The 24,319-nt window shown below is 49.3% G+C and overlaps 1 protein-coding gene across 2 annotated transcripts in view; it reads left to right on the top strand.

The window, feature by feature from the left end:
• OSBPL10 (oxysterol binding protein like 10) overlaps positions 1–24,319 on the top strand; it is a 256,126-nt gene that overhangs the window by 201,657 nt on the left and 30,150 nt on the right. For both annotated transcript variants that reach the window (XM_049629891.1, XM_049629890.1), the window contains exon 7: positions 19,896–20,045. In XM_049629891.1, the coding sequence (XP_049485848.1) occupies positions 19,896–20,045 (150 nt within the window). The remainder of the gene's footprint in view (positions 1–19,895; positions 20,046–24,319) is intronic.

The following is a 24,319-nucleotide window of genomic DNA, read 5'->3' as shown; positions in this document are numbered from 1 at the left end:
ACTTTTTTTAATGTTTACTTTTTGAAGGAGAGAGAGACAGACAGACAGAGTGTGAGTAAGGGAGGGGCAGAGAGAGAGTGAGACACAGAATCCGAAGCAGGATCCAGACTCTGAGCTGTCAGCACAAAGCCCGACGCGGGGCTCAAACTCACAAACTGCGAGATCATGACCTGAGCCGAAGTCGGACGCTCAACCGACTGAGCCACTCAGACGCCCCTCTTAGAGTTGTTTCAAAATTTGTAGTGCAAAAGTATTAAATCTCCACTCGTTCTAGCGAATGAATGTAGAGTACTTAAGCCACATTACGAGTTTCAAGGAGCTTTGTGGGTCACTCCAGAATTCCAGGCCCTTACTCCACGAATGACAGTATGTTTTGGAAAATGTGTTTCAGATTCCAAATATTTCTTTTCAATGGCCTGTGTACTAAAATGCAGGGCCAGCTTGTAGTTCTGACTTAAAAAAGAAACGTATTATGCAATTCAGGGAGGAAAGGACTCCTTTGGGGATTTGTGAAGTTTTCTCACAGCAGACAGATACCAATTTCATGTTCTGGGTTGAGAAAAGAAATGGAGACAGGGGAAGGGACCACTTTTATGTTTACATGCCTTTTTGTGTTCTACTAGGATGCATTGTTAGAGCTAAAAACATTTAGTTAGTTTGCTAGTTTATTTGAGAGAGAGGGAGAAGAGAGAATCTCAAGTAGGCTCAGTGCATTCAGGGCAGAGCCCGATGTGGGGCTCGAATTCATGAACCATGAGATAGACCATGACCTGAACTGGAATCAAGAGTCAGATGCTTAACCGACTGGACCAACCAGACGCCCCTGAAAACTTTATTTAGAATCAGCTTTTATATAGAAATCTAGAAATTCCCATAATGGGAAAATACCCACCCATTTTAGGTGTTGCTCTGTGACATCAGTGGTCCTCACCTAGGTGAGTGGAGACTCCCGTGCCCTGCAGATGTGAGGGACAGGTGTCACAATGGTTGCTTCCCTAGCCCTAGCAGAAAGCCTTTATAAACATCAGAGTGACTGCCCCACAAAAGCAAGTTTTTTGTTTATATCCGTTTAGAACACAGATTCCTTGAAGAGGCAGTCAGTAGAATATAAAGTACAAAAATCATAATAAAGGCCACGAGGGGCGCCTGGCCGGCTCAGTGGAGCATGTGACTTTTGATCTCAGGGTCTTCGGTTCAAGCCCCACTTTGGGCATGGAGATTACTTAAATTTTTTTTTTTTATATAAAATAATAAAGACAGTGAGGGATCCTGTTTTAGATAATTTGGCTGTTGAGAGGAGTAAAAAGTTTGGGAGAGTCCCAAGGGTGTTTGGGGGAAGTAAGGTTAATGATTACATTTCTAGGATAACAGGAGTAAAGCTAAAATTTCCTCCTTCCCTTGAGCATGTTGGCATAGAGTAGATGTCACTTTAAGCTCCTGTCTTTTTTTTTTTAAGTTTTGTTTGTTTGTTTGTTTATATTTGAGAGACAGAGTGCAAGTGGGGGAGGGGCAGAGAGAGAGAGAGAGGGCGGGAGACGCAGAATCCGAAGCAGGCTCCAGCCTCTGAGCTGTCAGCACAGAGCCTGACGTGGGACTTGAACTCACGAACCGCGAGATCATGACCTGAGCCAAAGTCAGGTGCTTAATGGACTGAGCCACCCAGGTGCCACTAAGCTGCTGTCCTTGATGAGGGGTGTCAGGATGCCTCTCTAGAATGTGGCAGGGCAGTCTGAAACCCATCCCCTTCACCGGCTGCCATGGGGGGATGTGGGCAGTGTTAGTAGTATGATTGGAGTCATTTCCTGCTGAAAATGTCAGAATCAGATGAGATCACATATTTTCAGTGTTCAGCCTAATGCCTAGCACATAGTAGGTGCTCAGTGGTAAGTCAGCCCTTACTCCCATTGTTCTTTGGCAGTCCCTGTCCCTGGGTATAAATGTCTTGAGAAACCCCCAAGAATGTGTTGCTCTGACATCCTGGGTTCCTCAAGAGACACTCATTTCTCCTTTGTTAGTCTTTCGAAAGAGTAGCCTCGGTCTAAATGAGTGCAAATATATCTGTATGGTGAGGCTTGATTTACAAAGGACTTTCATGAATGACTTCTTCAAATACAGCTGCTTCTGATGCAACTAATTTAATAATCATCAAGGCAGTCGTGTTACTGGTATCTTGTCTGGGTTCTCTTGGAATAAGTCCTAAAACCAGCCAGCCAGTTGGCCGTGTGGGCCCAGGTCACTGGGCATCTGTGAGGTGCGGATGCCCAGGTGGGCTGATTTTCACAGCATACCCCAGGCATGCCCACCAGAGGAAGTTTGGGGTGTCGAGAAGTAAAGGAAATCTCAGTGGGTTGTTTTAGTTTCCTGTTGCTGCTGTAACAAATCGCCATAAATTTAGCAGCTGAAATGACACAAATTTGTAATCTTACAGTTCCGTAGGTTGGAAGTCTAAAATTAAGATGTTGGCAGGACTTCATTCCTTTCTGGAGGCTCTAGGCGAGAGTCCATTTCCTTGGCTTTTCCAAAGCTTCTAGAGTCTGCCCTCTTTGGGTCATGGTCCCTATCTCTCTCTTATGGGCCAAGAACATTGCTTCTCCTTGACTTTCCATAGTCTTGTCTACCTCTGGCTTCCTCTTCTGTGTCCCTCTTCCACTTTTAAAGACCCTTCTGGTTATATTGGGCCCACCCAGATAACCCAAGATAAATCTCCCTACTTTAAGCTCAGCTGACTAGCAACCTCAATACCCTTACTGCCATATAACCTAAAATCACCATCCTGGGGATCAGGACTTGGCTGTCTTTGGGCCATTCATCATCCTACCGCAGCAAGTAAGTTGGTAGGCACTCACCGAGTACATTAGATATATCATGGACATCAACCTGAGCTCCCATCGCTGGCTTGAAATAGAGCAAATCGTTCAATTGCTCCCTTTGAGGAAACCTGTCAGCTCAGCTGGCTGTGCTATTAGGAGAAGAGTCCTTGGCTTTGCTTTTTGTACACAGTGAAACCTTTTCAGCCTTGCTTCCGGCCGGTCTGCCACTGCCCCTCACCCCTTCACCGACTCCTCCTGCCTTCCAGGGGCCTCAGAATTACACCAGACGTGAAACGGTGAAGCCACCTCTGACAGTTTTTATACAGTTCTTAGCCAGGCAGTGGAAGGAGGACGACTTTAAAAAAAAATGACTGTGACCCCACTTCATTGTTGCATAAAAAATACAGCCGAGGCCCTGTAGGAAGTCAGCAGTAAAAGTCCCCCACTTCAACTCCTCCTTCCGAGGCCGCCTCCTGCAGGGGGCTGCTGTCTCTCTTCTGTGGAGTTTGTTTGCACAGCAAACCTACGTATATGTTCTTTCTTTTAGAAATTTTTACGACGGCGAAATGGCCCTGTAGATAACGTATACAGGTAAAGTGGCTTTTTAATTGAACAGTACATCTTCAATATGTTCCCATGTCACTGCGTAGATTGTTTGCATTCCTTTCAACAGCTACAGAGGAGTCAACTCTAGGATTGTATCACGATTTGCGGGGACCCTGAGCCTTATTTAACCAGACCTTAGGAGAGACGTTTAGTTGTCTGGTTTTTCTTTTACAGGTAGTGTTCTGATCATATTTTGCACACTTATGCAACTATGTCTCATGTAGGGGAAGTGTCTAGCAGTGGAATTTAAGTGGAATTCAGTCAACAAATGTGGGAATTAAACATTTTGCTAAGTATTACCAAATTGCCCCCTGAGACGGAGCCAAATTTATAATCCCACAGCAGCATGTGAGGGCTGCTATTTTCCTGTCTTTTTGCCATTAGAAATGAATACCAAGTGCCTTTTTTCTCGCCAGTTTTTATTTTCATTTAAATTTTATTTTTGATATTTATCTTTAAGTAAGCTGTATGCCCAGCGTGGGGCTCGAACTCACACCCAATGGATCAAGAGTCACATGCTCCGTTGACTGAGCCGGCCAGGTGTTCCTCCAGTTTTTAATTTTGGGAGAAAAATGGTGTCTTGTTTTATTTCTGTTTTTATAATTATGGATGAAATTGAGGATGTTTCACGGATCAGCCATCGGTGTTTCTCTTGTTTTAAGTGTCTCGTTTATAGCATTTGCGCATTTTTCAATTCATGTGGACTTTTTAATGAATATTTTCCAAGCATTCCTTTTATATAAAGCCAATTCTTCATAATGTGGGGCAAGTATTTTGTCCACATCTTGGGTGCACTTCAGCGATAAGAAGAAATAGCAATTATGATTAGAGTCAACACTATAGAATCTTTTCCCATGAAGGATTCCTTCTCTTGAATCAGCTTGAGAGTCAGACTCTCATCCTTTTGTAAGTTAGCATCAGTGTCAAATGAAGCCCCAGAATTGTATGTGTTGCTGTCCAGGAACACCGCCGGGATGAGCCAGTATGTTGCTCTGGGTTTGTGTTGGCTGATTTATAGGGAGGTACAGCAACTATGGGAATATCCATGAGCCAAGATAGATGCTTGTCCTTCTTGAAAACGTCTTCTGGCAAGAACCAGGCGGTCCTCTCACGGAGAGCATTAGCTACACGGAGCCCTTGTTAGCCCTCCCCTCCCCTTCCCTTCTCCCTGGTCCTACCTCTTGCTCTGAAGCAAATGGCTAAATGTGTAAGGACTCATTTGACAGTGGTTCTGATTGGGACCCTCCGTTTTCACCCAGGGTCTGATGTTGCCGGTTTTTAAGGCAGTTTTATGCAGAATACTTCTCAAGTTGGAAAAGACATTTCTCAAAAAGAAATGTCAGAAGTTAATTTTTTTTTCTAAAGATCTTAGATTATGGATGACATGATAAAATAAAGTTACCAGTTAAATGTCAATTTCAAGCAAAATCTCACATACCATGGGTTATTTTTATTTTACTGTTTTTTTTGAAGTTTATTCATTTGAGAGAGAGGGAGCGTGTGTGAGCAGGGAAGGGGCAGAGAGAGAGAGAGAGAGAGAGAGAGAGGGAATGAATCTCAAGCAGGGTCCACACTGTCAGTGCTGAGCCCACCATGGGCTCGATCCCATGAACCATGAGATCATGACCTGAGCCAAAGTCAAGAGTAGGATGCTTAACTGACTGAGCCACGCAGGCGCCCCACGGTGGGTTATTTTTAAACTTGCATGAGGGGTGTTTGTTTCGTGATCATGCCGTACGAATGGGGTGAAGACTTAACTGTACAAGGGTAGAATATTTGTCAAAACATTTACCCAAGTGATAAAACCTAGCTTCGAGAAACCTCATAGGGTTATGTTGTGCTGGAGAGATGGAAACTCTGTGCATCAGAGTGATTTAAAAAAAAAAAAGAAAAAAAAAAACGAAAACAGGAACTGAGTACTGAGAAGCCTGTAGGTCCTCCCTGAGTACGTTTACACCTTAAAATTCACTGTCTTCTTTTTGTGCTAATTATGATAACCCACAGTTCTGATCGTTAATAGTGCTCACCACATGTGTTCATGGTCCCCCACATGTGTTCATGGTCCCCCAGGAAGACTACAGCTGTCTCACAAATTTCCCCTTGAAGTTTCCACCGAACGAAGCATTTGAAAATGGGGCACAGCAGAGTCTGATAATGTGACAATTTTTAAAGTAGGAGACATAGTAAGCCTCATTTTGATTTTATGGCAGTGGAATAATAGGGAAAAAAAAAAAGAACCGTTAACGATTACCCTCTTAGATCCTAAGTATCAATTCACATTTGAATGCAAGCACAGAGAAACCTCCTTTGAATATCCTCTGCCACAGTGGCTAAGAGAAACGGACATACACAGTGCAAATTAAAAAGCAGAGAAAACGCCTGCTATTTGAGCCCAAAGGTATTGAGTGGAATTTTAGAGATCGTAGCTTTAACAGCGCCTTATTGGTGCTTCCTCATCGTAGAATTAAGAGCCGTGGTGGTTTTGCTTTGTTTTGTTTTTTCCTACAAAACATTAGAGCCTGTTTCTCCGAGATGCTTTTCTGTCCGTTAATATTTACAAAAACCGGGATATAGTGGAAATATATCAGAACTCTTCTTAAGCAGAGTAAAAAGTCTCAAGTTGCCCGAGCTTTGTGTTGTTTCTAAAATTCCTGGCTCATCGGATCCTTTGAGAGCCAGGTAATAATAATCCAGAAATTACCTTTTGAAATGAAAGGGCATAGATCTGCTGGGTTTTAGATCCTCGAAGCCTGGGATGTAACCGTGTACTCCCGGCACGCAGGAAATCCTCGGCGAGTGTGCGTTCTGTGTGGCCTGGAGAGAGCATTATCTGCAGCGGAGTCCTTAATGCACTTAGCGTCTTTCCATTATTCATGACACGGTCCCTTTTTGCCTGCAAAGAACAGTAGATGCCTCTTGCTTTTAATGACTTGTAAATCAAGACTATTCTGTGGTTTGCTGTGCCGCTGGCTCTTTCCAGTGTTTTTTGTGTTACCGTAGCCTTCCAAAATTGCCGCTGGAAAGAGTCAGTCGGGAATTTCTCAACGAGAGGCATCAATGCTTCAAATGGACAGACGAAGTGGAAAGTCACAACGAAAGGACCGCCCTCTTCCAATCCAAGTTTATGGCTTTCCATTTCCATTTTAGGGCTGTCACGTGAAATGTCCCGAACCTGGTCTCCTGTTGAGAAACACACTTTGTTTCTTCAGCTTGCGCCTACACGAGTGTTTGAGAACAGGTGTCCACTTGTCCGTGTTTGGATCGCCTGGCGTCTAAGCCGGTGCGGTGTCCACACTAGGCGCTCGGGATCCGGTGTGGAGGGTCGGGGGTGGGGGCAGGAGTATGTCTTCTACCAGGCTTCGCGTGCCTGCTGCCTTTCTCTGGTGCTCCTCTCGACCCCCGTGGCCTTCAGTGGTTAGAGCCGCACTTCTCAAATGCTAGAGCGCATCAGAAGCGCCTGGAGGGCTGGGCAGAACACAGGTTCTGTGGCGGGTGTGGGGGAGGAACTGGGAGGTCATTCAGTGGGCATAGGGGTTCGGTTTGGGAGGATGAGAAAGTTCTAGAAAGCTGTTGGACAGCAGTGTGAATGCGGTTGACAGCCTTGTACGCTTAAAAAAAAAGTTGAGATGGCGAGGGTAGAAAGTGATATATTTGTCATAACTCGTGGAATTATACACTAAGGTCTCTATGTTGCACCATGTATAAATTCTATTTCAACTAAAAAATGAAAGCAAAAAAGCCCCAACATACACAGATCTGGGCTGCTTGTCCCCGGAGTTTGAGTCCATAAGTCTGGGATGGGTCCCTAGACTTGGTTACCTTTTTTTTTTTTTTTTTTTTTTTGCATTTCTTTTTTTTTCTTTTTTTTTTAATATGAAATTTATTGTCAATAGTCTTTGCCGTCAAGCTCACAGTGACGCTGAGCCTGCAGGTCTGGGGACACACCTTACGTAGGCCTGACGCAGGGCTCCTCCCGCGGTGGCTCTGCATACCCTCGGTGCTTTGCATCTTTTTTTTTTTTTTTTTTTTTCTGTCCCCATCAGGAGTTCCGGCCCATAACCGGGCATAACTTGTGGCATAAGCAAGGCCGTCCTAGCAATTAGCGGCGTCAGGTGGAGACTCTGAAAGCATCACTAACGTGTTGCCATCAACCTGAGTTTCATTGTGTTTACTTTCTGAATAAAGGTATCTACCGTCTGCAGAAGCAGAAGAGATCCATCACCCAGCACAAAGCGTAAATCAATAATAATTTAAACCGTGGATATAGAAAGTCAGAATTCTTGATGTGCATCCATGGTTACGACAGAAACAGATCATAGGTAGTAGAATTCCTTTCTTTGAGTTTTTAGGTACAGAGTAATTTTATTGCTATTGGTTACCCCCAATGCATCATTCCTTCAACATTTTATTTCTGAGGTGACAGCGTTTGTAAGATTGTTCTTTTGTGCTTCCTTAGGAATTTTGGATTTTCTTTTTTTTTTTTTTTTTTTTTTTTTAATGTTTATTTATTTTTGAGACAGAGCATGAACGGGGGAGGGTCAGAGAGAGAGGGAGACACAGAATCGGAAGCAGGCTGCAGGCTCTGAGCCATCAGCCCAGAGCCCGACGCGGGGCTCGAACTCACGGAGTGTGAGATCGTGACCTGGGCTGAAGTCGGACGCTTAACCGACTGAGCCACCCAGGCGCCCCGTGGAATTTTGGATTTTCAAAATGACCTCTTCTCACTGAGCTTTAGATTACCAGGAAGTTAAGGAAAGATAGGGCTGGCAGCGGCCTGTGAGTGACCTTGGCAAAACTTACCCATGGGGTTTGAGAGGAGGGAGGGATTGTTCCTGACCCAGGGTCATGGGAGCCTGTGTCCTGGCATGGGGCTATTTTTGCAGAGAAGTAACAAATGGTGGAGGAAAACGAACTGGGAGAGTATTAAAGGTGGAGAGCAGTACTGTCTAATACAACGTGCAGTGATGTATGCACGTTTGTATGCTGACCAATAAGGTAACCACTAGCCACATGTGGCCAGTGAGAACCTAAAGTGTGGCTAGTGCCTTTAGGGAACTGAATTTGAAATTTTTATTTATCTATCTATCATCTGTCTATCTATTTTTTAATGCTTATTTGTTTTTGAGAGAGAGACAGAGACCGAGCATGGACAGGGGAGTGGCAGAGAGAGAGGGAGACCCAGAATCGGAAGCAGGCTCCAGGCTTGAGCTGTCGGCACAGAGCCTGACGCGGGGCTCGAACTCACGAACCGTGAGATCATGGACCTGAGCTGACGTCAGACGCTCAACCGACTGAGCCACCCAGGCGCCCCTAAATTAAGTCTAGAGGACGGAGTGAGGGTGCTGTCAGCTATAGGCTGGAGAGAGTTCAGGGTGGGGAGCGGGAGGGGAAGGGAGAAAGGGGGCAGGTTGAGGAGAGCCTTAAACGTTGGGCTGACTGGATAGTTCCTCTGGGCAGTGGGACAGCTCTGAAGACTTTTGAGCAGAGAAGGTATTTGGGGAAGAACGTGCCAGTGGCTCAATACAAGGCGAAGCATAAGAGGAGGAGTCTGGAACAGAAGGAGAATCTGCAGAGTGTCAGAATCCTACGGTTACGTGCCTAGGGCCTCGAGTGTGATGGCAGAGTGAGGACAGGAGGGATGTGTAGCCCAGGGGGCCGTCTGGGTGGTGGGGCGCTGGGAGGTGTCTGTGCACCTGCAGGCCTCCCGTCTGGATGGGCAAGGAGGACGGTGAGCCAAACGGAGTCAGGATGCTGGCGGGGCCCTTGTGAGGTGTCTGTCGGATCTGAGAGGAGGGAAGGTAAGATGATAAAAGCTTTCTCCCCCTCGAATGCTACCTGCCCGAATGAGCCTCCTTAGCTGGTTTATGTTGCCCATGGCTTACTAAAAGAATTCCATCTGCAGGCACTTCTGGCCAGTCATGTTTTGCTTCTGGTTCCACCTGCTCCCTTCGGTGCTCATTTGCTTACCTGCCTGCCACCATCGTTCTGCTTCCCCTGGGATTCCTGGGCCCCTGCGATAGCTCACTGTTGGATCCCACAAATGGGAACCCCAAAGCAAACCACTGTCTGCCCAGCAAGGCCGCAGCTTCCAAGAGGACTAAGCCCGTTTCTGTGTTCCTCTACCGTGCCTCTCCGAGAGCCTGACACGCCTGTTTACGGAACGAAGGACGCGGACGTTTGCGGAACGAAGGAGGGACCCTTCCTGGAGGCTGTAGGAGAGATCCATTACCTTGCCTTTTCTGGCTTCTAGAGGCTGCCTGCTTTCTTTGGCTTGTGGCCCGTTCCTCTGTCTTCAAAGCTAGCAGCTGCTCTCTCCCTGACCACACTTCCCTAGGCACGCCTCCTTCTGACCACAGCCAGGGAAGAGTCTCCAGCTTTTGGAATTCCTGTCATTTTACTGGATCCATTTGGATAATGCAGGACTCTCTTGTCTCAAGGACCTCAATCACCTCTACATAGGCCTATTTTTTGTCACAGCAGGTGACAAAATTCACAGGTCCCAGGACTAGGATTTGGACCTCTCGGGGACACTGTTTTTCTACCACAGACAGCTCAGGGAGAGACGGTGAGCAGGCAGGAGTTCAGGGCGAAGGCTGAGCTTGAGACAGACATTTAGAGGCCATCAGTGAATAAATGGTTGAAAGGCGTGGCGTCAGGTGGGCTCTTCGAGGGAATGAGTCTAGCGATAAGTCCAAAGCCATCTGCCACCTGGCCTCGGCCAAACTGCCCCGGCCAGCATGCCGCTCCTTCTGGTGGAATGTCCCCTCGTTTCTCGGCTGCCCCAAGCGTTGCTCTTTGGTGACGCTCATCTCAGAGTCTGCCTTTCTGGTCACCCAGGCCACGGCCTTCCTTCTGCCCTCGTCGTGTCTGACTTTACATGATGCGTCCTTTTATTTATATGTTTGTTCTAATTTTTTAGGTAACAGCTTTATGAGATATAATTGACATGCCATGCCATTCACTCATTTAAAATGTTCCATTCCGGGGCGCCTGGGTGGCGCAGTCGGTTAAGCGTCCGACTTCAGCCAGGTCACGATCTTGCGGTCCGTGAGTTCGAGCCCCGCGTCAGGCTCTGGGCTGATGGCTCAGAGCCTGGAGCCTGTTTCCGATTCTGTGTCTCCCTCTCTCTCTGCCCCTCCCCCATTCATGCTCTGTCTCTCTCTGTCCCAAAAATAAATAAAAAACGTTGAAAAAAAAAATTAAAAAAAATAAATAAATAAAATGTTCCATTCCATGGGTTTGGGTTTTTTTTTTTTTCCAGATAAGTCCATGTTAGAACATTTTCATCACCCCCAAAAGAAACCCCATACTCTTTAGCTGTCACCCTTATTCTACCCCTCCTTCTAGTCCCTTCCAACCACTAACCTGCTTTCTGTCTCCATACATCCGCCTGTTCCTATAAGTGGAACCATGTAATATGGGATCTTCTGTGACTGGCTGCCCTTTTCATTTTGTTATTATTTTTCAAGTTCATTTATTTGGAGAGAGAGAGAGAATCCCAAGCAGGCTCCACTCTGCCAGTGCAGATCCTGACATGAAGCTCGATCCCACGACCTGTGAGATCGTGACCTGAGCTGAAATCAAGAGTCTGACACTTAACCCACGGAGCCACTCAGGCACACCTGTCCTTTTTATTTTAAATCTGGATTTTGTCCTTGCACGCTCAAGTTGTCCCCGTTTTTCTTGTTTTGTTCATTCATTAAAAAAATTTTTTTTTTTTTTATTGAGCACCTTTTATAAAAACCAGCCCTTGTTTTGAGACTCTAGAAACGAAAGGCCGAAGGAGACAGGAGTTCTAACGGCAGACTGTCGTGAAGGAGTTTCGATGAGGCTAAGCTGACGAGCACAGGGCCACTCCGTCCCACCCCTCAGTTCCTAGCTGATGTTACTGATTGATCACGGCGTTCTTTCTCCCGGAGCCTAGAGGTGGCTTCTAGGTCCACATCAACCTGGAGCTCTAAGTAGCCGGTCCAGATAATCCGTGTTCCTCTACTGAAAGAGATTGGACTTCCCAGTTCCAGCGGGAAGGCAGATGCACAGTCGCATAAACCCAGTCGGCGCGTGCCAAATCGGGTGCCTCCAGGGTGCCGAGGAGCTCCTCGTTAGGACGGAGGGGGCCACGTCTGCCCCTGTGAAGTGTGGCTGAACTGAGTTTCAGAGGATGAGATGGAACTTAGAGGTTCCACCCAGGGCCAGGGGAGAAAAAGATCCACGACCTCCTCCAGCGGGTCACCAGCTGGTCAGATGCAGAGACCAGGTCTTCAGCGTCCTGTATCTTTAGTAGCCGATGCGGGCGTTGGAGGCAGTTCGGGGGATGGTAACTCTTGCAGCCCTCGTGCCTGTTCGCCCTTCAGCCCACCTAGAGGAGGCCTTCTGTGTCTTAAACCGTTGCTTTTCCTCACGCCAGAGCCTAGAGATGCTAGAGTGGCTCTCGGAGGGGTTTTGTCCCTCCCTTTCCTGGGCCTTCTAGAGAACTTGGGTGGCTCCTGCGTGTGCCGCGCTGTGACCCTTGCCGCTTTGTATTTGTCTCCCGTGGCTCCCGGACCCGCATGTGATTTGTTCCGGAATTTCTGTGAATCCCTTACTGGTGCAGCCCTAGATCCCGGAAGTAATGCTCCCTCGCGGCCAGGGCCGTGGACCGTGTGGGGGACCCAGACCTTGACGGCCCCGGAGCCCTCCGTGTCCTCGTTGTTGGGGGGTGCTGACCTACCACGGGAGCCCGTCCAGCATCACACAGCTTCTGAGGGATGGCGAGGGGGACGCGGGTGCCGTGGCAGTGGCTTCTAGATCAGCACTAGGCTCAGTGCTGGGCTCAGCACTCTGGGCTCAGCACTTTCTGTGCTTTGTCTTCTGTAGGCCCCTGGGCAGTCGCCTGAGGTGTGGGGAGTTCCGCCTCCATCTCAGAGATGAGCTGGAGCCTGACAGGCGGAAGGTAGCGGATTCAGGATTCACATCCAGGCCATCGCTCCGGCTTCGCTGCGGCGATTACGTCCTCTGTTTTCGTGCCCTCCCTCTTCTCCTCCTTGAGACTTTGACCCCAGTGCTCACAAGCCTCCTGCGAACTTGAGAGTGTGGCGTGTGCTGCTCGCGGGCCTAGGGCCATGGTGATCGGTGCCCCGCAACCTGGCATAGCTTCGTTTTTAGGGAGTCTTGGCGAGCTCTCGGCTGGGCCGCCGATCCCGTGCCGGGTTGGCTTGCGCAGCGCTCGGCTTTTGCCGATCGACGTAGTGTCATAACGCACGGGACGCAGCGCTTGGCTCTTGGGCCTTCTCGTCACGTATGTGCCCTTCCCTCTGTTCCTGGTGGCCACGGATGCTGGAGGGGCTGAGGCGTGGATTGTGGCCTCCGGGCGCCTGCTTTGACATTGGCACGCTTGCTTCCCAGGTCCCCAGCTGCAAGATCGTCGCCTCGCCCTTCGCTGCCGCTGCCGCTTCCTTCCCTGCCTTGGACTCAAGGTTTTCTTTGCTCCTTCTCAGTTCCTTTCTTTCTTGCTTTCGTTGAAAAACGGTTTCTGAGCAGCTCTGTGGAATGAGAAAAGGCCTGATGTTATTTGCCGTGAACGCCTCTCGCAGATATTTTTTGAAAGAACACCTGTCGCATCCTCTTGGCGTAACTGTGCCCGATTATCTTGGCTGATGACGAATGCCCCCTACTCCCTCCCCTCCCCGGAAGTGACTTCCTTCTACCTTCCAGGGTGTCTTTTCTTTAAAATGAACCTTTCTGCAGGTTGGCCCCTTTGCTCAGGAAGAGCGTCTGTCCTTCCAGTCTGTGCGAGCCAAGTGTGGTAAATGTGTGTGTATGTGTGGTTAGAGCAAGAAAGCCAGCGCATCCACTGGGAGGCAGCAGAAGGATTGTGATGTCAGTGGCAACCAACTCAGCGTCTCCAAAATGGCAGCGGGGACAAGCCCGCTGTGTGGACATGCTCGTGCTTGAAGCTGTCAAGGATTAGAGCCAACTCCTCCACTGGGTTGCCCCCCGCACAGTGGCCTCATTGTACCTACCTCCAAATGGCAAGATAAGGTCCCCCAGATACGGTGGCGGCCTGCGAGGCACAGCTTGTCACCCAGCTTTGGACGTGGCTCCACAAAGAAGGCAGTACGCGCGAGGAGGCTTCAGTGGCCGCCCTGCGTCAGGGCCACGGGGCGTCAGCTGCACAAGACATCACCTGAAGACATGTGTCTGACGTCACACCGTTTGGTATGACTTCTGACAGAGGAGAGCATCTTTCCGTTCACCCGGGAGACCCTCCGCTCAGCGAGGATGGCCTACTTTGGGGGACTCGGAAACAGGCACAAGAGAGACTCTTCTGGGGAAGAAATCCCACCTGTGCTAAGCGCGGGAAGGACAGTAGGTCATCAGGAAGAGCCGTTTTACATTTATATGACACAACTTTATGTCTGTGTGTGTCCTCAGGGGAAATAGTTTTTCCAAGCGTGTGATACAGTGAGTGCCTTGCACTTGAGAGTCATGTGATAAAAATGTCTTACTGGGGAATGAGGGAGAAAAACGCCAAGTGAAATTTGCTGGACTGCTGGCCATCTTTGTATGCCCCATGCTATGCTAATGCTATTCTATTGACTTGCGTGGGAAGTTGGACCGGGTCTTCAGAAACAGCTGTGCCGGTGTTCATGACCTTGGCTATTAGATGGGGCTCCTTGGGCTGTAAAATTTTTATGAATGTGAAGATAAACAACGAGGATCAAGTAATGATTGTGATAATTTGGTTAAATATGCTATAAATATTGGAGTGGAAAAAATGACTAGAGATAAAAGGGACTTAATACTTGGTTTTATGGATTCCATACAGGTCGTCAACAACGGTAACACCGTTATCATCGGAACAAAAAAATTGTTTCAGTAGTTGGTCCTGGGCGCTTGTACCTCTTAGACACTCCGAACTCCTTGCTTGTCTTTTAATATTCGCTGTGTTTGTCGCCTTTCTCTGTCTTCCATTGACCTCTTCTTCCAATCTCTCTGAACCCCCCTCAACCTCTATCCATGGTTCAACTTGACATTTCCTATTTTTTCTAGAACCTCTCATTTTCTAGCAAACCAATGTCTATCGACTCCTGTCTGTAAAGTAAGCAAATGTGTGTTTGTCCTGGTAGCCATTATTGCATGTTACTGCATGTTCTGTGTAGTAGCAGAAGCAAGAAATAAGTCATGTAGGGGGACACCTTGTTGCCCGGTTGCTCCTTTGTGCTGCTGCTGCTGTATATCATAAGGTTTCTCTCGTTTGAGGGTGGATATCTGAGGGTGCTGCTTTGGGTCTTCTCCCCCACCGTCCAGCTTTCTGTGACCCTCAGACTATCAGATGTTCTTTTTGACACGGCTGGGTTTCCCCATTTTCGCCATAAAGACGATATCTGGACAATGTTTGGTTCTTACCATTCAATACCAAGGTTCTTGGGTCTGACTCAGTTTACCCTGTGCCTAGGTAACGGTGTGGGGGGAGAGATGCCAGCCTCTCAAAATGTTGGGCTGCAGCATGCTTGCCGATGGAATAGAATTTGACGTCGTTGTCTAGCTGCCTGTATTTTCTGTCCTTGGTCGGGTAGACTTTTAGGAGAGCTGCAGATCACTTGAACTCAGTGGGTATGTTTTCTGATGAAGATATTCCTTACTTAAGAATACCTGTTCTAGGGCACTCATATGGGCGACAGATGGCAGCAGGTGCCCATCTCAATCTTTGCCACAGTGGAGCCCACCTACCTGCATGTCGGCGATCTAAGGGCTGTAGCGTGGCCTTGATCCACGTTCAAGAGTAAACAGTCATCTTTAAAGGTCGAATAATGTAGCCACCTAGGCTTCTCTCATAATGCCTCAAATCTAAGGATTCAGCCCTTTGCATTAAGACACTAGGTCATTAGACATTTACAAATAAAGAGAATGTTAGTAGATCAAACTACTCAAGTTGGCCTCAGCTCTCTGAGAGCCAGTTAAGCAAGGAGGAGAGATTGCCGTGAAGAAGGAGGGCTGGGTTGCATGCACTTTGTCTGAGGAAGGGGAGCAGGTGCAGGTGTGGGGGTGGAGTGAGACCCGTGGCAGGGAAATGAATGGACCTCGAACGTAAATGTCTGTTTCGTGGTTTTTCCTGGCACTGGCTCAAAATGTAGTTCAGTTACATATGTGTATTGAATAAAATAGTTTGGAATTTCCGTCTTGCTTGGAACTTGCATTTGTATTGCAGAATTAAGAGTTTGGGTAAGAAGGAGAGGCAGAAGCAGAGTTCGGCGTTCCCTTCCGCACTGGTGTCCCCCTGGAGGAGGCTTGTTCAACCCACGTCAACCTAACCCAAGTCGCGATTTTGCTTCTGGCTTTGGCCCTTGGCCGCCGCCTCACAGATGTGTTGCCCGTTGCCAGATGAGAAGCGGAGGTCTGTGGTGACATGGCTGCAGATCCTGTGACTGTCTCTGACTGGAACGCGTCCCATCCTGAGAGTCCATCTCTCTTACGGGGTCTGAGGCCCCTCGTTCCTTGAGAGGCCTGAGGTCAGCCCAGGGGCAGATCCTCTCCCGAGAATCCAAGGAGAACGTGGGCCGTCTCTCTCGAGAAAATGTCCAGATACACAATTTTTGTATCAAATATCAAAGGTAGCGGTAGATATTTTTAGGAATGTCCAAAATGCCCAGATTAAGAACCTTGGCTCTGGGGCACAGGTCCCTTTGGAGCCACCGAGGAGCGTCCCCGAACCCCAGCCTGCTGCCAGGAAGCTTTTTCCTGTCTGTCACATTTACTCGTCCTTCCCTCTATTTGCTAAGAGATACGAGTCACTTCATTTTTGTAGCATCATATGCCCTGAAGTGCTCATGTGGTAGAAATATTGACTCATTATTTTTGTTTTTATTGAAAGCCTCATTTTTCCAAAGCCTGCTTCTCCTTAAGACACATTCTGATTCCATTTTGTCTTCAGGTTGGCATACGTTTTTATGGCTGGGCTGGCTCATTTGCAAAGATCTCTGGGGGATGGCGGGATGTGACGATTGTTCTTGCTCAGTCTTAGGAACTTTCTCAGCATTTATAAAACCATGGCCCGGGTCAGTTGGGTTCTTCAGAGATTGAGAAACACTGGATCTCACAGCAGACAGAATTGACAAACTCTTGACCCCAAAGGGGAAGAAGTCTTTTAGCCTTTAAAATGCCAGTGAAGCCTTGTTCTTCAAATTCTGCCTTTCTTGGTGGTGCCCGTTGACAGTGGCTGCTTTGTGGATGCTGGCAGATTTGTATGTACGTTGCCAGCCGACCTCTTTCTAACGGGGTTGACCAGTCGGATACTCCTACCTTCTCTCCTCGTGCCTCCATTTTGGACCCAGCAGAGGGTGGTCTCCCCTTTCTGCAAAACACTGCGTTCCATTGTGGGTAGAATCGGGGCCTTCTTTCCTCTAAGATGTTCATTAACAACATGATAAATGTTGGTGGTAAAAAAAAAAAAAACACCTTTTTTTGTTGTTGTTGAAAATTTTTTTTTGATGTTTATTTATTTTTAAGAGAGAGACAGAATGTGAGTGGGTTGGGGCAGAGAGAGAGAGGGAGGCACAGAATCTGAAGCAGGCTGCAGGCTCCGAGCTGCCAGCACAGAACCTGACCCCGGGGCTTGAACTCACAAGCTGTGAGATCATGACCTGAGCCGAAGTCAGACGCTCAACCGACGGAGCCACCCAGGAGCCTCCTTTTTTTTTTTTTTTTTTTTTCTTAAACCCTGATTATTCACTTGAGTTTGAGTGGGAGAGGGTTTTGCAAATCCTACCGTAAGAAAACAGGCATATTCCCAGGAGTTCTGGGAGAGAAAACTATGGCTGGATCCTCGGCTAAGCTTAGGCAGTTGGCTGAGGATCCAAGCCAATGATGTGTGTCAGACTCCTCATGGCTTCTCTCCCCTTGGCAGGACTTGAGGGCCCCCACGAGCTCTGGCCTCCATTCCCCCTGGAGTGAGTCCGCTTCTGGGGCGCCTGCACCAGCCTTAATTCTCTCTCCCGTAGCCAGTGTCTCTGTGAGAGGCACCACCAGCCACAGAGGAAATGTCCTGTGGGTTGAAGTAGGAGGAGCTGGAGAGGTTTGTGCGCACACTGATGCATGTACTCAGTATCTCGTGGCAGGATCTCGTAGAAAGATTTCCTGGCTGCCGGAAGTCGGGGACAAGCTGGGTCTAATTTCCGAGCATGGCAGGCAGCAGGAGGGCGTGTGGTCCCGGGTCGTCTCTGAACGCGGTGCACCGGGCGCGGCGCATCGCGTGGGGAGGATGGAGCTTTCCCTGTGTGCTGGTGTGTGCACAAATGGGAAATCACACTTTGGGAGGAAGGGATCATCCTTTGCCTCATCAAGCTTCTGGCAGCCTCACTTGAGCAAATTATTTGTGCGGACTGCGTTCAGTACCGCGTTCAATTCCAAGCAGGAGCGATCGCACTCGAGATGCAGCTACCTCTCCTGTTGAGACGTTTAAGGGCTTTGCATGCCGCCGTCCCCGCTTCCCGCAGAGGGTGCATGCTGGTAGCTCGATTTGGTTTTGATTGTCCTTTTTCCTCCCAAATCAAGATGCCCGGGGCGCTGTCCTCTCCTCCTCCAGGCGCCCCTGCATTGAGGGGAAATCTGCTCATAACTTACCACTGCCCACCAGGTCACCACGAAGGAAGTAGCGACCGCAGCACCTTTGCCATGGGGAGGGATGGCGTCTGGGCTTTCTGACTTCAGTGGCGTCTGATTGGAACCGTAGACTCCCAGCGCAATGAGACAGGCCTCCGTTTCAAAACTGAAATCCAGAGGAGGGGGAACGAAGAGTCAGGAGGGGCAGGCTGGTGGGAGGGTGGCCCTGCTTTTCCTGGCCTTTCAGCCATTCTGGCTCAGCGGCCTTGGCAGCGGCCGGCACGGAGGCACAGCAGATGGGTGTCCAGGAGGTGAAGCTAGAGGAGAAGCGGGGTGGCCTCCGGAGCCCCTCCTTCTCCGACTTCCCAGCGTTAGAATCAGGGCAGCCCAGTCCCCGCCGACTGCATCTGGCTAGTCCTTTCTGGAGCAGGATGGGGGGCGGGGCCCCCAGTTATTTCAGCATGTTCCCAGCAAAACAATTTTCCAGGGACGGCAAACAACACGCATTGCGATGAGACTGGAGATCAAGGCGCACGGTGGAGGAAAACGCACCTCTTCTTGGCGGGGGGAGAGCCTACCGCCGTGGGCTTCATTCAGGTCTCCCCAGTGGTCTCTCCAGAATTGGGGGTGTTCAGAGGTGACTGAGAATAACTTGAGAAGTATGTCTGTAGAAAAATGTCTCTTTCAATGGGAAAATGTTCAAATGCCTACCCCAGGGGAGAAGAGCACCGTGTTTTCTCCGTGGAGTGTCGGTAAGGAATGGCCAGCACATGTAGGTCAGGCGGGTCAGTTACAGCCACCTCGATCACTATAAGATAACCTTTGGGTGTTGGAAGTGCCTTTAGATAAAAGGAGAGGGGCCTAATGGAGTTGATAAATCATTACTTTTTGCAGAGACGTATGGGCAAGTCTGTGTCTATTTATATTAAATACCTTGAGCTGCTGCGTTTGTGTCTACTAAGTGTATTGGCCTGACCTGTCATCGGTAATTAGAAACAATTGTGTAATGTGTTTGCAGAGTGCATCGGCTTACGTATGGACAAGCAGCGTAAGAACACAGGTAAATGTGGAAAGGGGAATTAAGCTTGCCTCTTTCAGTAGAATTCCAAGGACAACTATCCATTATAGCCAGAGTTCTTGATGTCTGGGACTTGGAAAACGTGGTGCTCAGCCCTCTTGCACATTCCGCTTGCCACTTGCCTGTTTCCTACGCAATTTGAAAAATCAGAATCCAGCAATGGAATGAATGAACTTGCATTGAGGAAAAGCAGGGTCTGTTGGAGAGCACACATGTGAGCATTGTAAAATTTTGGTGTTTCTCCTTAAATTTTTATTCTTGTCACCCTTCCTGAATTAATGCCAGCTCTGAGACTTTTTTCTTTTTTTTTTTTTTCCCACACTTGCCGCAGCGATATTAAGTGATGTGAGTAGAAACAGTCTCAGAGTAAATTTTCTCGTCACTAAGGTAATTTCAGTCAATCCCAGGAGCATCTGCCTTTCGTTTATGAAACAGAAAAGTTTACATTAGGTATAAGGTGTTCTGCGTTGTGCAAGTTAATAGGAGAATATCGTATGGGAATAGTCCAGGTAAGGGAGCTCAGACCCATGTAGCTTCTTGAGCAGAAAACTTTTGTTGTTGTCGTTGGGTAAGGTCCTTAGGTGGGGAAAGTTTACGGATAGGGCGCATGGGGCGTGCGGTGGGTGGCCTCGCCCGAAGGGCCCGCACCCCCGGAAAGGGTCCCTCTGTCGCCCCCTATGGCTAATAGCACTGGTCACAGAGAAACTCTTTCTGGGGCAGGGTTGAGCTCCTTCTGTGGTTGCTGAGCCTACGGGTCCCTGTGCTGTGCTTCTGACTTCTGCTGGACCAGCTGGTGATTTGTATCGATGATCTTGTTTTAGCCAAACTCGGGCCCTGAACTGGTTTTGTCCGAAGATGAGGACAGTGACACTGAAGACAAAGAAGAGACAGAATTGGGTGCCATGGAGGATCAGCGTAGTATAATTCTTCATCTCATTTCACAGCTCAAACTGGGAATGGATCTGACCAAGGTAGGTTGGCGCGTCCCACTGGGTCTGCGGCCAGTGGCTTGGGTTCTGTCTTCCCTCCCCCCCCCCCCCCCCCCCCCCCCGCCAAAGCCTTCCCTGCTCTCATTCTCTTCGCCGTGGTGAGATTGGGAAAACAGAGCGGGGAAAAGGCCAGAAAGGCGCAGGTATCCCGGTTATGATGCGAAAGGATGTGTTGTTTTACGTCAGTACTCATCTCAGAGTGTGAGCCTGGCATTTGACTCCCTGGAGAAGCTGCTGCTTTAGCAGGGCAGGGAGAGCACGAGAGGAAGCACAGGAGTTGGTAGGGAAAATTCAACGCAGGACTTCTTGGTTTCCTGCTGTGTTCCAGAAAAAATTAAAGGTGTAGAGACAGATGCGGCCTGTTGGCCACAGACAGAACGGCAGGGGGAAGGAAAATGGAGGACCCAGGAGTGAGGCCACTGTGCGCCTGGCCGCAGCCTGCCGCCAGCTGGCGTTAGCTTTGACGGCTCGTCCCCAACGGCAACCTTGTTGGGGATTCAGATCCCACGATCCACCTGCAGAGAAACAGACCTGCTGTTTGGCAGAAGGGCAGCTGACTCTCCCTGGTGCTGTGCTCGGCCAGGATTCTTCCTGAGGGACGGAGTCAGGAGAACCCAGTGTCCTGATTACTGATGGTTGAGTTGATGGGCCCATAGAGATCCTCCCTCGCCCTGAGCGGGAGCTTCCTTCTGGAGGCGAGCAGGGAAAGCGATGTTGTACGTGGCTGAAGGGTTGTGCGGTGGCATAGGGCCGGGGTGCCCAGGTGGTTGCATTTCTAGCAAATGCGGGGGTGGTGGTGGGAGATTCTTTGAAGAGGAAGATGACAAGATGGTGACTCACCACTTAGGGGAGACAGAGGAGTTGGGAGCTTCAAAGATGACAGAAAAGCCTTTTCTGCACAGTGTTTTCTGTGTTTGAATGTGAGTGTGTCTGATATTCTGGGGAAAAGTGGCACTTTAAACAAAACAGTGGCTTCACACTGGGGAGGCCTGACCTCAGAAGGTTCCCTGCCTTGGCCGCTCTCCGCCCTCTTCTTCGATCTGCCCGTCAAGCTGTGAAGACCTGTTCTGCATTATCCTGCCCGATTCCCTACATTTCAGCCTTGTAGCTCTAGAATGCTCCTGTCCTTTTTACTAGAGGGATCATTTAAATGCTTGCCTTTTAAAAAGCTACTGCTTTTATTCTTGTGGATTCATAGACACTTGAGTAGAGCTTGAGTTGAGATCTGGTGGAAGGAATGTGGGTAATTACACCGGTATGATCTAAAACCACATTTCCAAACTGTGGGTCGTGGCCCATTTAGTCGGTTATAAAACCAACGTAGAGGGTCAGATGATCACTTCTAAAAAATGAAATCAAATACGACGGAAAATCTCAGAGCGCGCCGCACATGAACTTTTTATCTTGGTTCGGTTGACACGTGTAGTGGGTCACAACGTAAGACATATTCTCCTTGTGGATCATATTAAAAAAACTTTTGTAAAACAGTGATGTAGAATCATGGAGGGTATAGGAAAGAGAACGTCAGAGTCGCTGAAATTGTCCAGGTCCGATGTGGAATAATACAATAAAAGGCCGAAGGGACTGACTTACAGCAGGTTGAGGGTCTGAGAGATATCACATTACGGCTGTTTTATTTAAAAATAAATCCTAGGAACTGTGCATCTTCTGTTATTATTTTGTTAGGATATAATTGCTGTGCGTTTCTGGAGCCATGGTTCGTTCCTAAAAGAGCAAATGTTATGTTTATCCACTACTCAGCGGGCGCTTTGAGAGAAAAGCTTTTCTGGCCCATAGCTCGTTCACTTTTTTGCTGGGGAGAAGCTATTATTCAAAAAGCAAGGGAGGGTTTGATGAGCTGGAATACTTGTGAGAGGAAGAGGTACGCCTCCCACCCCATCAGAGAAAGGTTGACGAAAGGCCCTCTCTCCTTATTGTCGCCTTTTCTCTTCTTGACGTTTGCCCGTGCCATGAAGTTAAGCTCGTGCTAACTTGGCAATGGAAGCACTTAGCCTGAATGGAGCCTCCGATGAGCAGGCAGATTAAATCTTCTTTGGCTCCAGGGTGGAGCTCTGGTCCCTCTCCATGAAACAACTGTATCGCTCCGTCTTTCAGGAAGCGGGAAGTATCGACACGTCCACAAGTCACCGACACTCGTGGGCATCTGGTGCCGCATTTTGCCTTAGTTAATGAACTGTGGCCACCAGACAGGGCCGGTTTCGTGGACGTGTGACCGGTGGAGTCCCACCGCCCCCCATGCCCAGAGGCATCCCATGCCGGATTGAAGGTTCTGCTGCTGCCCTCTTGAAATTCTTAAGAATTATGAAGAAGGGGACTTCCATTTTCATTTTTCACTTTGCCCCACAAAACATGCGGCTGGTCCTGCCTCTGGAAGCACTCCTGTGCGCCCCCCTTCCTCGGCCGGCCTCCCATAACCCCGGGTTGCCGGTGAGTACCTCCGCTGTGTCACCTGCCGCGTGTCCACAAATCGCGGGTAGCCTGGAAAGGAGACGGAGAAAGGAGGACCCGCAGAAAGATGGTGGGCCACAGGAGGGCTCTTTGAGTTAGGGACATTTAGGTTGAGCCTGAAGGATGAGTGGGCATTCGTGGAAGGAGTGAGAGGAAGGGCGTTCCTGGTGGAGGGAACAGCATGGGCAAAGCTGCAGAGCATCAGGCGGTGTGGCCAGAGTGCAGCATGTGCTGGTGAGTGGCACCGTTGAACCTGGAGTGGGTGGTGGCGTCAGATCCTGCGGGGACTTGTGGGTCACGTGGAGCTGGGTGAACCCGATCCTGAGGGCAACGGGAAAGCTTTGGAGGGTGTGAGACTGGTGAGACACGCCACGTCGTGTTCAGGAGCTGCTCTGCTCCAACCTGGGCTCCAGGGAGCGGGGCCCCGGGACACAGTTTGGAGCTTGGCAGTATCCGACCTTTTCAACCTAGTTTTTGGGAACGTGAAAGACAACATTTAGTAGCGCCTGTGCTCGCATATTCGTTGAGCAGCCTACCTGCCAGGTAGTGTTCTAGACGCCGAGAATGCGGCAGTGAACAAAACGTTCCGATTCCACACCCTCCTAGAGCTCGGGTGATAACGGAAGGAGGCAGGCGGCAAACGAGAGAAGAGAAAAGAGTACAGAGGTGGGAAGAGCAGCGCAGAGAAGCAGAGCCCGGCAGTGGAGGCGGGGACAGGCCCCCCTAGAGACGCTGCTCAGGGTGGATTCTCCCAGGTGACACCGGAGTAGAGACGAGATTCGGGTGAGGAGGTCCGCAGGAGATGGCGTATGGCAGTCTGTTCTGGCCAGAGGGGACAGCGGGTGAAGAAGGCCCGTGATGGCCCTTGTCTGGCATGTTGAGGGTAAGCAGGGACGCCAGTGTGATCGAATCAGAATGCCCCAGTTGGCGGGAAAGGAAGTTGGCAAGACAGGAGGGCTGGGGCCGGGGTGGGGGTGGGTGCTTCCTAGGACGCTGTAAGGACTTGGGATGTTTCTCCGAGTGGCGTGGTGGCCGCTGGAGAGTTTTGAGCAAAGGAATGCATGGCCTTTCTTGTACTTTTAAAAGATGATTTTGACTCTTGGGTTGGAAGGTAAACTGGGGCAGGGCGAGGAGTGGGGTGCGGGCAGCAGGGGAAAGAGTAGAAACGGGGAGGAGGTGTGAGATGATGGCGGAGTGGCCGATGTCCCAATAGGGTATGGATGTGCCGATTGGCTGTGGAGTGTGAGGGAAAGAGGAATAAGGAATGACTCTTCAGGTTGCGATCTGAGCAGCCGGGATAAGAAAAGCTAGAGCTGCCCTTTGTTTCGGTTACCCACTGCTGAGGGATTAACCACCTCAAATGTAGTGGCTGAAAATCACCATTTTGTTTGTTCACAGTCGCACCATCTGAGCTGGGCTCGGCTGGGCAGTTCTGCTGTCGGTCTTGCCAAAGGTCGCTCGTGTGTCTCTCGTCAGTTGGCCGGTTGGTTGTGGGCTGGACTTGGCTGGGACAGCTGGGCTTCTCTCTCTCCACGAAGTCTTGGGATCTCTCTGTTTCTTTCTTTCTCTCTCTCTCTCTCTCTCTCCCTCCCCCCCCCCCCCCCCCCCCCTCCCTCTCTCTCTCTCTCTCTCTCTCTCTCTCTCTCTCTCAGACATCTTACACGGTGGCTCAAAGTTCCCGTGAGGACAAGAGCGAAGCTGATAAGCCTTTTTAAAACTTAGACTCCTGGGGGCGCCTGGGTGGCTCAGTCGGTTGAGCGTCCGACTCTTGATTTCGGCTCGGGTCA

This window comes from Panthera uncia, chromosome C2 (genome assembly GCF_023721935.1).
Source record: "Panthera uncia isolate 11264 chromosome C2, Puncia_PCG_1.0, whole genome shotgun sequence".
Taxonomy (NCBI): Eukaryota; Metazoa; Chordata; class Mammalia; order Carnivora; family Felidae; genus Panthera; species Panthera uncia.
Note: the sequence above shows the minus strand (reverse complement) of the source record. Positions and strands in the feature narration are given on the sequence as shown.